Genomic DNA, 14,261 nt, shown 5'->3' with positions numbered 1-14,261 from the left:
GTGTTACAGCAGGAATGGATATCTCAATCGTGCCATGAGTATTAGGACAGATAGGTTGACAACCAATGGAAAATATGAAGATAAACAACGATCGTGTAGGATAGTGCATGAATCAACAATGAGATGGAAGACAGCAACAATCTCGAGCCATGAGGCAACAAAACAAGGAGTGTGCACAATGCTCCGGGATCCACGAGATCTTGTTGATCTGGGGATTGGGCCCATATCACCAGCTCCCATTGAAGCTGATAGTGATACAATATCAAGGGGGGCTTGATGTGTGTGGAGATCTAGACTTGATGGAGATTTCTTCCCGTTCGGGAGGGGTTGATGCAGATGATATGGTGGAGCCATCATTTGTCTGTTGAATGGATTATATTGTTCCATAATCTATCTGTTAAAAAGGGGACCCCAATTTGTTGATTGTTTATTCATTCATGAGCCCATATCTGACTGATCATTTTATGTGTCAATGCAGTCCTAACGTTTTTGTATTTTGTAACTTAGTTTGTGGACTTTTGTCCAGTTTGCAAACTTACTGAGTCAGCTTTTGAGGAGGAACAGGTCAGGTGATTTTAACATGAATTAAGGGATTTATTATCCCATTTATGGGGGGCGTACGTATATGGTTGTGACATGATATAGGAGTATTTTATTCATTTTTGATATCCGATTTAAAATGGCTGGTTAGGAATAAGCTGACTGAATGATTAAGGTTTCATTTCCTACCAAAATAGTGTACACATGTAAAAGACTTCTATTAATAATTGAATGAAAAATTGCAGTCTTTATGAATAGATAGGTTTTCTTCTTGGGAACGACTCCTCAAAACCTACTGGTTTGATGCTTAATGCAAGTATGGCGTGATGCTGTGATCATAGAAAGTGTGATGCTTGGTATCAAAGTTACCTGGATCATGGGTTATTCCTGTACGTGATATGGGAACGGGTATGTTGTATGCTGCCTCCATTGTGTAGAATGCTATGGGGAAGGATCATGTGTGTTGCTCCAGTATATAAATTAGGTGAATATAGCATAGCTTTGTATATGAATTTTGTATTATAATTTATATATGGAATGATTAATGTTTTTATTATAAATCCTGCATGCTTATCATTATCTGTCTGTGTGCTGGTGAACAATTCAAAGTATTATTCTCTACGTTATGGATAAAGATTGACATTATAAGTAAATCTATAATAGGACTATAGGAGTTTGATCCATAATTTTGGGCTGGTAATAGTAGCGATCATCATCATCATCGTCGTCATTGTTTGAGCCTTATCCCAATTAATTGGGGTCACCTACATGAATCCTATACCACCATTCCACTCTATTAAGGGCTAGACGTTCAATTAGACCATAGGTTTGACTATCTCCATTCATGTCCTTTGGTGCCTTCCCATTGTCTTTTTAGAGCCCTCAACTTGTACCAATTCACTCCTATCCAGTGCATTTCTTGGTCTCTGTTGCACTTGACCGAACCATCCAAAGTTTACTTTCCATCATCTTATTACCTATTGGTGCTACTCGTAAGTTCCCTCTAATGCATTCATTTCTAATTCTATTCTTGCCACTCATCCATCTCAACATATCATTTCAGCTACATGCATCTTATGACCACGTTATTCCTTAATTGCCCAACATCGTATCACATAAAGCATGGTTGATCTTATAGCTTTCCTACAAAATTTCCCTTACAGTTTGAGTGGTACATAACGATCACATAAAACTATAGTGTCACAACTTAGGGTTGCAACTCGTAACTTGGGTTTATGTCAACCGAACCTCACCAACCCAACCGAGTTTGGGTCGGATTGTCAAGGTTCTCGGGTTGGATTTTGGTTGAAAAATGCCAACCCAATTTGAATTCGTGTCGGGTTCAGGTTGAGCAAATTCGGGTTGGGAACATTCGCATGTCTTTGGTCGGGTCTGGTTAGGCGGGGTTGAGGACTTCAAGTTGAAGGTATTTCATAATGGTAACAGCGGCCATAATGGCCACCACCATTACCTTTACGATACATGTAATGGTCTTTACGGTCTCTTTTTTCTTTTATTGAAAAAAAAGAGCCTAAAAGCACATATCTGCCCTATAATGAACCGTTACGCCCTTTATGGGGGGTGTAATGGGCTGTTAGGTCATTTTTTTCCGTCATGGCCATTACCTTTACGTAACGGCCTTTACGGCCCTATAATGGCCGTTGTGGCACACCATGGGTTGGGCACCTTGTGTTGGAATTCTAGTTGGGTCTGGTTGCAAGTTAGGTCCTCTTGAGGTCGGGTTGGGCTTGGGTTAACCCTCAACCCAACCCAACTTGCCTGAGTTGCACATGTCCATTTCTTTTACCCAGCTTGAATTCTATGTGCAATATCCTTCTCCATTTCTCCAGTCTCATGAATTATTGACCCAAGGTATCGAAAGTGGTCATTTTGGAAAACTTCTTGGTCAACAATCTTAACTAATTCCTTGTTTTCGCTTATATTGTTCCTAAAATTGGACTCCATGTACTTTGTTTTGGTCCGACTAATATTAAATCCTCTAGAATCTAAAGCATCACTCCATAAATCTAGCTTTGTGTTTATGCCCTCATCTTGTCAATCAAAACTATGTCAAACAGCATACACCATGGGATCTCTTCTTGCAAATGTCTTGTTAACTCAATTGGTAAAAATAGTGATCTGGATTGCTAATGACCCATAATGAGGATCACAAGATTGCGAAGTAAACATAAGGTGTTTGGCTATTTAGGTAATGTTTCTTTTTTTATCTTGTTGGTTTGATGCTAACCTTACCAAGATATGAAAGTTAAAATCTGTGTTTTTGGTGTTTAATAAAGTTCTTTTTATTTGTTGTGGTTCATCATCTTGCGTCATCCATGTTTATCATCACTGTACCATGGCCTTGTCACTGATGAGGTTCTTGTTTTGGGGGTTGGCTTTCATGATCTTGGCAAATTTTCTGAGCCAAGTTAATAAACCAAACTAACTCATTTTCATCTTTTTCATCTTTTATTTTTATTTTTATTTTTTAGGGCCTGTTTGTTTCACTGTTTACAATGTTAATTGCATGTAAATGGGTAATGATTATTTACCAGGGAAAATACATGTATGAAATGGTTTTGATGTTGACAGTTTCACAAAAATTGAGGCGGCGAAAAAGAAAATATGTAAAATCATTGGGGCCCACCATGATGTATGCATCTGATTCAAACTGTTTATCCGTTTTATCAACTCATTATAGGGCACGAGCCATAAAATGAGGCAAATCTGAAGCGCATGTGGACCAAACTACCCACTACAGGGGAGTTGAACACCTACTGTTGACCACTTGTTGGGGGCCACAAAAAATTTGAATCAAGCTGATTTCATGTTTATGGTTCATTAATGTCTCTCTGACCTTATGAACAAGTTGGATGACATATAAACATCACTGTGGGCCCTACACAAAAATCTACTTTTAACAGTGGACGTTAGCATCCCCTTGTTTCCCGCCTTGTGGTCCAGTTAAGCTTACAATCTTGATTTTCAGTGGGGCCCGCTTGAGTTGCAAAAATGCCTGATTTTTGGCCCGACACTTCATCCAGGCTACATGAAATGTCTGAATGGCCTAGATTTCATGTAAACAATATGAAGGCTCCTCCATGCAAATCAATGCTGTGCGCCCCTCTCTAATTGTTCCCCTTGTTGTTGCCCACTTGTTTTGGATTGGCCTGATTTTTGGTCCCTAGGGGAAAATTGTGGTAATCTTATGGACAGGTTAGATGTGGTTCACACATCAAGTCGGTCACACATCAGCCCAGTACCAGCATAGGCTATGGTGGTAGCAGTACCATTGAAGCGTGGCCCAACTTATTAATTCATTGAAAGTTGAAAACTGAATTGGGGTCACTTTGGCAATCAGAGGAAATGCTTGTGGCAATTTCTACTGAAAAATTGAAGAATGCTTTATTTTTTTTCTTTTTTCAGGGAACAGCAGATGATGTTGTAAGTTGGTCCCATGGTAAGAAGCTTTGGGAGCTTTGTAAAGAGAAGTATGAACCCCTATGGATTAAAGGAGGAAAACACTGTGATTTGGAAAATCATTCAGAATACATAAAGCATCTGAAGAAATTCATCTCGGCCGTTGAAAAATTATCCACCCCTAGAAATGGATCTAATCAGATCACCGATCTTTCAGAGACTCCTCGCACCAGCTCCGATCGTTGGGAGCTCTCAAGGAAGAGTACTGACAGTAGAGACTGGTCTAAGTCAAGCACAGACCGTAGAGAGGTGTCCCGCAGCAACACTGATAGAAGAGAGAAATCAAGAAAAAGTGCGGACCTTTCCGAGAAGGGTAGAAACAGCACCGACCAGCCTGAGAAAGGGCGGAAAAGGTCAGAATTGATTTCTCTAAGACTATCGTTTACTTCCCTTTTTTCTTATTATAGATGTGCTGGAATCTTATGTGCATTTGCCACATCACATTTAACAGTGATGAATACAATATTTCATGTCAATCCAAACTATCTAAATTCTGGGCTCTGCCATTGATGGTGCATGTCCTGGAAATCGCTCTGATCAAGTAATCCTAATCATCAACTGTAGGCTGTTAGATGGACGGTTACGTTAGAAAATGGTCACCATCTCGGATTCAACTTGCGAAATCAGATTGTTATGGCCATCTGATCAGTCTGATTTCCAGGCTGTGTCTATCCACTATATGATTGATGATTTGGATTGTCTCTCTCGACATACACAGATGCTACCACATGTATGGTGGATCAGCCGTCAGTCTCACCCATTTTGTATCCGTCGTCACTGACTTGGCTTGTGATGTCTCATGTCTGTAATTGTCTACTGCTGGAATCGAATGGTTGCAGCTTTGGAGAAGTGATGAAATCAGTGTGCAATATTGATTGTTTCAAAGATCCAGAGTCCCAGGAAAATAAGGTCAGTGCTTGAAATCAGGTTGTATATCAAGAGCCATGATCCCGTATGAACTCCTTGTACCTTATTATGATGTGAATTTGTGTGAGGCCCAAGCAAGTCCACTTATGATCAACAATGACCATCGGATATTGTAGGGTCCACTGTAGATTGCACGGGAACTAAAAATAACCACAATTGGACAAATCACAACCAGACAATTAAGGGCATGCAAAGAGTATGGTAATAGTAGAAATGGTTTTACTGTCGATTTTGCACACCCTCAATTTGAATGGCTATGAACATCCAATCAAGGTGATATTGGGCCATGTGCAATCCATGGTGGGCCCCTCCTATCCAATACTCACCCTAATAAGGTATGTGGAATTCATGCCAATTTTTTAAAAACTGGACCAGAGCCCAGCCGTTTTTGTGGGTTGTACTATCCAAACTAGGCACTGTCCAACTGGGTCAACCTGTGGTGTCATCACGGCCTAATAGTTACATTAGGGTCGTCAAGGTTGAATTGCTCAGTTTTTGGACCACAAAACCCACTGGGCCGTTTTTGTTGGTGGTCCTATCCAAACTAGTCTAGCTCTCTGTCCAACTGGATTAACCCATGGTGTCGTTACGCCCTAATAATCATACAAGGGTGTGTTTGGTTGCACCAAATATCATTAAATTTCAAGATATTTTTTCCAACTTATACTGATTTATCATGATATTTGGTGAGGCCGGCATACGAAAAATCAGAAAATTGTAAAGGGCCAAACGGTTTCTATTGGACAGTTTGATGGTTGGACCACAAAACCCATCTGACTCATGGGGTTCCAATCCATTAACAGGCACACCATACTGAACCGGCCCAGAATGGCCACCGGTTCCTGTCCAAACTTACGATCACATCCTTTCTGCTCTGGATTTTAAAACATTGATTTGTTGGGGCCTGCATTTCATTATTATTATTTTGTTTGATGGTTGGATTGGTAGCTTGCTTTCACGTGATGAAGAAAATTTCTACTATGTTTACAGAACGACGACTAGAGCCAATTTATCCAGCGATCAATCATCAATGGGTCGACATGTGTTCTGTATCTCATTTTTTCTTCGTAATAATAATAGGCCTATTATATGGTTGCATTCTATTTCATCATCAATAAATAATTTTATTTTATTTTATTTTTTTGCTTTTGTAGATGAATCTTTGTTGCAAATTAACAGGAAAGAAAGAAATTGGCCGTGGGTCGGTTAAAACCCCATCCGGTGGGCCGCATCGTGGCACACATGGAGGTATGCGACAGATGATCTCAATCACTGAGAGGTGGCCCATGGATGGTGGAAATTGAAGCATTCTCCACTGTCAGGCCGATGTTACTTTTCATTCAAGGTCGCTTTCTTTGGCATTATCTATTTTTCATGCCTTCTCTAACTTACAACCTGTGGACAGCAGTGGTGTGGCCCATCCATCTTGTGACCTCACTACGGAAAAGCTGTGGCCCGAAAAGCGCATTGATCACAACCGTGCCTGAGTGGGCCATCAATGTGATTGAATAATAAATGGACATCATTCTGATAGGACCATCTGTCCAAATCTGTGGTCCAGATCATGTGGGTAGAGGTCACTGTTAATGACCCTAATCTGTTCTGCAGTTTGGGCTGGCAAGCGACCGGGCCTAAGTTATCAATGGCCTGTGATTTTGAACCGTTCCGGCTATGCATGTATATTTGAGGCCCAGGCGGAAACCCAACCTCAACCCCTTGACTGCCCAATGTATGATCAATTGCTTGCGGTTCTTGCAGCTGATCACCATACATTCGGCGGTGAATAGATGAATCCAGGTTGTTTATCTGGTTCATCCTGCCATGGATGGCCTACCATAGAAAGACTGGACTGATGATATTATCTCGTGCTTGCGATGGGCTGTGTTTGAGTGGCATGGCCTGCCCGGCCCACTGAAGGTTTTCGGCCAAGATAGCCTATCAGAGGAAGCCCAAACCTGCCTGGCACAACCAGGCCTTGCCCTGACCTGGCCCCAATCCCTATTTTCCACATGAATCGTTCTAATTCGTTTGTTGATTAGGTGGGCCACAGATGCACAGATACATTTTAATTTAGGAAAGTTCTACCAAGGGTCTACTTGCCAGATGCATGTGTTGGTTGACTGAGGATTCGAATGGCACATTTGTAGGATGGGACATCAAGTGGGCCAGGCTGGCTAAAATGATTTGATCTCAAGCCTTTCTGAACATTGATCGGGCCATACGTGCCGAGCCCAAGGTTGACCTGTAGGATGTATTTTCACTGGAGAAATTATCTAGTGGGCCATGTGTATGAGAACCCTGCCATGCAGATAGTTGCATTTGCACTTGTCATCATTCACATCTCCTATCGGGTCCGTTGATTAGATGAAGTTATTAAAAACTTCCTAGACTTGTTGATAAAGTCACACAATCATGGAATATATATATATATATATATATATATATATATATATATATATATATATATATATATATATATATATATATCAGCTTCATCCAAACTTTTGTGGCGCAGTAATGGTCAATCATCACAGTTTCCTGTGTCATGGTCAGCCTGAAAATTAGATCTTGTTCATTTTTGGGATTATGCCCAAAATGATATGGAAAAACTGATGGACGGCGTGGATATAGAATTCACATATCAAGGTGGGCCCCACCGTAAGTGCCACACACAATCTGCTTCCGTTCTTTGCATTAGATGTACTAACGTGGCACCATTTTGAGAGATCCAACCACTTCATCTGATGTGGTAGAACGTTAACATTCCATGCTCCAAAAATATGGCCAGTGCGCTAATTGGATGGGACACATGCGTAATAGAAAATGAACGGTTGGAAAAGTATGAGTGATTTTCCAATGTCAACATGTACGCTTTGCGTACTTGATGGGTAAATGGACTGATTTTGGGCTGAGATATATTCAAGAGGGACAATGAGCCCACCTGCTCAAGTTCCACACGTGTTCCATATTTGTGCACGTGCCCTGCAAACATCGTAGGGTAGACATGCGAGTGGAATTAGGAAACCTCTACATTTTCTTTGTTGAGAGGGGATGTTTCACATTTGGCAAAGAAAAAGATTTAGGGTGCGTTTGGTTGTACAAAATATTATTACATTTCACCATGTTTTGGTGCAACCCCACGCACGTTTACATAAGAAGTGATGACCCCATGATAGGCACAACCGCTAACTTTCCACTATAGTTAGCGGATGCATTTTGAAATAATAAAAAAATGGATTTTCATTAACATATCTTATTAATTAATATATTTTCATTTTGATATATTCGGTTAGATTTCTTTAACATATTACTAAATTGGGATATTTCAAAATTAGTTAAGATGTATATCTATTAAGATCTTTAGAGATCTCACAATCTACTTTCTGGTGGTTTAACAAATACTAACCATTTGCAAGTAAAAATATGAACAAAATTTTGTTTAGTTTGAACATATGATCATTTTCTATTGATTATTTTCTAGGGATCTTGTTGGTTTAAAATTCGATTGTTGGTATGTGTGTATAGTGCCCGATATGCTAGAGCCATTTATTATTCAATCCGAACCAAACACTTTTGACCCCAAGTGCTAAGACAGACAAAGAGACTATAAGTATTCTTTTATAATCATGACTTAAAGCAGTTTGGCTACCTATTCACCTATCTGTAATTAAAATTAGGTGATTTATGAATGAAAGGGTTTGTTTTACTAATGAGCTACTTTTGTCTTTTAGCTTTTTTTTTTTTTTTTTTTCTTTTTGATCGTGATAGTAGAGATGATCCAATTCTTGTGACATGAAAGTAGAAAGAACTTAGTTGTATTGAATTGAAATGAAAATAAAAACTTAAATAGTATCCCTCGATGATCCGACATTTGTGGCATGGATGGAGAGGCCCTAAATCAAACTCTTGACTCAATGATATGGGCGTAGATGAAAGGAATTATATTATCGAAAAAGAAAAGAAAAATGTCTTCATTGCAATCCAATGCTTAGTATAGATGGGAGGGAATTACGCTACTAATATAAGTTGGTCTAGGATAACAGCCTAGATGGATGAGATTACACTTCTCCTATGCTAAAGCTGGTCCAACGTAGTAGCATAGATGGGTTGTTTAGCTTAAGTTAAATTGAGATAAGATAAAAAGATAAGTAGCATTGTGCTATAAATTTAATTTGTGTTGGGAACTTTTTGATCTTTCTCTTATTTATAGGATTTCGAGGTGGTAGTTTGACGCAGGGAGGACGTGTAGAGGTCGAGCATTGTCTTCCTCAAGGATAACTACTCCGAATCCATGGAGCTTCTCTGGACTCCTCCCAGAGACTTCTCAAATCCACGAGGAAAAAAAATAAGAAAAATAGAAATAAATTTTATAAATTTATAATTTGATTGATATCTGAATAAATAAGTTTACACCCCTTTAAATAGGGATACTAAGTTATGGAAGAAGTTTCGGAATTAAACTACAACTAAAACTCCTAGAATTTGCGACCACCACATTGTTCTCCTAATTATTCTAAGCACTTTTCACGTTGGGCTCAACTCCTAAAGCCCAATGGATGAAGAGTTATAATCAAATTAAAATTTACTATTAATAGTAAAAATGAAATTAAAATGGGAATTCAATCATTGATCTGATGGTGTTTCACAAATTTGGTATCGTGTCGCTAAACTACCTCGTCCTTTCCCAAAATCATATATGATATGTCCAATAGCTCATTCCAGCTTGCGAGATACGTCTGCTTTAAGTTTTGATGGTCCAGATCATCTCCATCTCCTCAAATGTTTTTGGCCATAAAAGCTTTACGAAATGCTATTGGGCATTGGCTGAATTTGTCACTTGCCTCAACCGTATCGGGATCATACTTATTTTTGGTCATGAGGTCATTTTAGTGAATAACTGACGTAAGCGAAATACGTGACACTTGTCTTTTATTAAAAATTTATTGCCATATAACATTATTTAAGTTGCTGGATCTGACGCTGTTAGATCATCAGATCCATGGTCCAGCATCGCTCCTTTTCAATTCGGATTGGCATTTTGTGGAGCAGGCACGTCATGTTTTGTGCATGTAGAATCATGACATGAGGCCCACCAACATGAACCGATCAATCCAACAAAATGTACACATCCATCCGTGGAGCATTACGTGATTTCCGATACTAATTACCAGGCGTTTCATTTATTTTGGAAACATACTTTTAAAAATGCTACGGGCATTCATTTATTTTGGAAACATACATGAAAAAAGTTAGGGGAATGGCATGTGATGCCTTTGTCCTTTCGTATTTATTCAACCCATCAACTCATGGAATGATACAACCATCATATAAATGCCTAGTGAACCATGACTGGTGGAGAATTAAGGTTGTGCAGATTACTAGCTGGAGGGGGAGGCAGGTGGTCAGGGATAGCTGTAGTGCGAGGCAGGTGGAGGAAGAGGCAATAGTTGGGGGTAGATGGAGGGTGAGGCAGGTGGGGGTGGAGGCACTGGTGGGGAATAGCTGATGGGGGAGGCAGGTGGAGGTGGAGGCTCTGGTGGGGGATTGCGACGGCCGCGCTTATTAACAGTTGGAGCGGGAGGTGGTATTTCAGATACTCGATCGGCCGAGAACTCCATTCCCCTCCTACGTATTGCAATTCCTGAAAAAAAAATAAAAAAATAAAAATTCATTAGGGGCCCTTACTCATAGATGGGTGGTAGACTCAAAAGAGTTTCAACAGTAGGTCATGCGTTCGAGTGCCCTGGTGAAATCCTACTGTGAAATCTTACTCCGGTGAAATCTTACAATTGCCATTTTCATGGTCCGGATGTCCTGATAGTTCAAATATTTGAGATAGAGAAGCTTGGCCGTTTGATTGGTGCATTCTACCCATTAATTTAAAATTTTATTATTTATTTATTTATTTTATTTCTAACAACTGCCTACACTTTCGGTGATTGTGAAATAACCGCTTACATTACTTGCCCTTAAAATTATTAACCATATAGGCACTTGCTGTTAGTGACAGTTAGAGTTCATCGACTCGGCAAACTCGACTCGTCCGACTCGTTTAGACCTGACTTGATTCAAAATGTGTAGGTGAGTCGATCCAAACCAATTAGACTTCGTTCCATCCGAACTCGAACCGAGTCGAGTTTGGGTCACCTAGTAACTCGACTCGACCTGAAATCCAACTAGGTACTAACTCAGACTCGACCCGAAACTCGACTCATACATATATATTAAAAAACACTGAGATTTGACGTTTCAAATCTGAGATGCCATGCAGCTGATGGAAAGGCTGCAGTTCTGGCAAGTGGGCCTGGGTTTTGAGTTGTGATTTCAGCTTGTGGATAACCGCTGCACCCGACTTGACTCAGTACTTGTGACTGGGTTGGACTCGGTCCAGATTAGTCTAGGCTAGACCCAGACTCAGATCAGGTCAGGCATGCTGGACTTGATACTGAGTTGGGTTGAGTTTGGGTTAGGTCTATTTCAAAACCGGTTTGAGTTGGGTCGGCCGTAACTCGGTTTGGCTTGACTGGATACCGAGCTCAAGTGGAAGTTAAATGTTTTGTATAGAGTATTATATATTTTTAAAATAACAACATCATCCTTATTAAAACTCCATCTACCGACCCTATGACACTCTTCATGGGGCGTGATAAACCTACTTCCCTGCCTCGGGGTAGGTTGGGGCTCCAAGGGACTACCGTGATGTATGACCTTTATCCACCCAGTCTGTTCATTTTTCCATATCATTTTAGGGTATGAGTAAAAAAATAAAGCACATTTAATCTCCACTTTATGGTCTACTTGAGCCACGGATCTGCCTCAGTTTTGGGTTCATAAGTAGGGCTCACCTTGATGATATGTGTTTATTATTTTTTTTTTACACGCACACACCCCCACACACTCATGCTATAGTGGAATATCACCACCTATGGATACTCGAACCCTTGACTGGGTGTTGAAACTCCTAAGAGTCTACCACCAGCGCAAGAGTAAGGATCCTTGATGATATGTTGTATATCTACTCTCTCAATCCTTCTTTTCCTTTAGGACATGGTCCCAAGCATTAAGCATGTCAAAATCTCAGGTGGACTACACTACGGGAAACAATGATGATTGAATGCTCACCATTCAAAACTTCCCAAGGCTTACTATAAGCATATCTGTAATGTTTATTTCTCATCCAACTAGTTGATAAGCTCAAACAAAACTAGATGAAGGGAAAAATACAAAGATTAGTTTGATCCAAAACTTGTGGCATACAAAAAAGCTCTTAATAGTCATTCATCATTTTTTCTAGTGGTGTGTCCCACCGTAATTTTGGATATGCTTAAGTTTGATAAGCTCAAACAAAACTAGATTTGAGGGAAAAATACAAAGATTAGTTTGATCTAAAACTTTTGTGGCATACAAACAAGCTTTTAATGGTCATTCACCAATTTTTCTAGTGGTTTGTTCCACCATAAATTTGGATCTGCTTAAGTTTGAATAAAGTTGTTAAATGAGCTGAAAAAAAATAGGTAGGAGCACATTCATTAAGATAGTCACACAGTAAGGGCTCACCAAGGGTGCTTTGATTTACAGAATGATGGAAAGGGTGCTTCATCTAGGGTAGAAATGTCCTAATAACTATTATCGGCTCTCAGAGTCAAAATCATTTTTTTTTGGAGTATATTTTCGAATGGTAAGTAATGCAAAGAGAAATTACAAAAAGTAGATGTGGCAAAAATTATAGACAGTTTTTAGGGAAAAAAAAGCTCTTAACTGAACTTAGATGGGGAACGGTAGGGTCATATGAATGTTAATTAATGGTATCATGCATATTCATAAAACACTAATGCTAATGGTTCAATTATATGGTTATGGCACATCTATTTTGGACGATTTATGAGCATGTTTGGGTGTTCCATACTGTTGGTATGATGGGCCACATTTGAGGGACGATTGCCTAAGATATTTTTTTTTTTTCTTTCTTATTGGTCAATCCTCTCCATCTCATAGATGGATGATATTTTGAACTCTTTTTGACATTTGTGTCAATTTATTTTCAAGCAAAAAAATAAGAATAAAAATATAAACAATCGATCAAAGGGCAAGAAAGATATGTGATTTTTTTGTTTTTTCGTCGACAACCCATCAAAGGCAAACACCCCACCTCATTGGCCATTCCACCCCAATGTAGAGATGCACCTGCATCATCTACCCACACCAGTGAGGAGATTGGAACACTAAGATCTCACTGATACCACTTAATGCAGGGAGTACCAGCCAACGCACTGAAAGTTTTAGAGTTGTTGGGGGAAGCAGTGGAATGTCCCTTTATCTATACCCTCCCAGACAAATCAACCAAGATCTCCCATCTCACAGGTCCCACCGTGGGATCCATCCCGTAGCCACTCTGCATCTCATAGACCCAACCTTGCGCCACTCCACCCCAGTACATAGAACATAGATGCACCTGCATCACACATGTAACTGCATCCCATCCTATCCAAAAGAAAAAAGAAGAGGAGATGAAGTAGGTATTTTAAAATGGAAAGATAGGTGTGCATCTACCTTGAAGAGGAGTATGGAAGTTTGTGCTCCTTAAATCTATCGTAAGAGACCATGATCCAAGCAACACTAGAAAGGACACAACGCAGGCCCAAAGAGCCTTATGAAATAGCTTCTCCATTTTCTCTAGATTACTTTTCTTCCCTTCCAATCTAATATGCCTGCTTAAATACAGAGAGGGATACATATACATCATCCTTATTCCTTACATTAAAATCAGGCCGGTGCATTAATTAGATAGGACCGACGGACGGTTAGAAAAGTATCAGTGACTTTACAATGCCAACATACACACGTGGCCCACATGATGGGTAGATGGGCTGATTTTGGTCCGGTATATGTGCAAGAGGTACTATGACTAATGAATGACCACAAGAGCCTTCCTCCAGCTTTTTCAATATCTGCATCTGCTTTTTCTTCATTGTTTTTTTCCCTCTCTCTCTCTCTCTCTCTCTCTCTCTCTAAAAAATGCTTGTGGAGGCCCTACCAAGCACGAACATGGACAAATGCCAATATGAAGCAGGTGGGTGATTAGAGCTTGCAATCTGATGGGCTACACTATTTAGGCCAGAAGGCCTAAAAAGCAATGCATTTCCACTGCTCAGGTGGGCTACAGCATACATGGATGGTTATTAATTATTATTATTATTTTTGTTTGTTTTTTTAATGGTTGTCCACAGTATAATAGATGATGGTGCAACATATGCATAGAGTGGGGAAGGCCTAAAAAGCAATACATTTTCACTGCTCAGGTGGGCTACAATTTA

General features: G+C 39.8%; 2 protein-coding genes across 8 annotated transcripts in view; one reads left to right on the top strand and one right to left on the bottom strand.

The window, feature by feature from the left end:
- The window catches only part of LOC131258084 (uncharacterized), a 173,187-nt gene that overhangs the window by 16,928 nt on the left and 141,998 nt on the right, over positions 1 to 14,261 (top strand). For 2 of the 6 annotated variants that reach the window (XR_009177861.1, XM_058259139.1), the window contains exons 5-7: positions 3,967 to 4,373; positions 4,860 to 4,929; positions 5,938 to 5,981. The exons of 1 other annotated variant lie outside the window; for it this stretch is intronic. Coding sequence is in view for 4 of the 5 variants with exons in the window: in XM_058259139.1 (XP_058115122.1) it covers positions 3,967 to 4,373; positions 4,860 to 4,929; positions 5,938 to 5,949 (489 nt within the window). In the remaining variant the exon portion in view is untranslated. Of the gene's footprint in view, positions 1 to 3,966; positions 4,374 to 4,859; positions 4,930 to 5,937; positions 6,049 to 6,101; positions 6,448 to 14,261 lie in introns of those variants that run through there. 3 more of the 6 variants (XM_058259141.1, XM_058259138.1, XM_058259140.1) reach the window with 2 other exon arrangements.
- LOC131258087 (leucine-rich repeat extensin-like protein 3) overlaps positions 10,134 to 14,261 on the bottom strand; it is a 34,971-nt gene continuing 30,843 nt past the window's right edge. Inside the window, exons 1-2 of one of the 2 annotated variants that reach the window (XM_058259148.1) lie at positions 13,498 to 13,634; positions 10,134 to 10,588 (exon numbers count right to left, since the gene is read on the bottom strand). In XM_058259148.1, coding sequence (XP_058115131.1) covers positions 10,350 to 10,588; positions 13,498 to 13,615 — 357 coding nt within the window. In that variant the 5' untranslated portion in view covers positions 13,616 to 13,634 and the 3' untranslated portion in view covers positions 10,134 to 10,349. Of the gene's footprint in view, positions 10,589 to 13,497; positions 13,635 to 14,261 lie in introns of those variants that run through there. The other variant, XM_058259149.1, reaches the window with a different exon arrangement.

This window comes from Magnolia sinica, chromosome 10 (genome assembly GCF_029962835.1).
Source record: "Magnolia sinica isolate HGM2019 chromosome 10, MsV1, whole genome shotgun sequence".
Classification (NCBI taxonomy): domain Eukaryota; kingdom Viridiplantae; phylum Streptophyta; class Magnoliopsida; order Magnoliales; family Magnoliaceae; genus Magnolia; species Magnolia sinica.
This window is presented reverse-complemented; position numbering and strand designations above follow the sequence as displayed.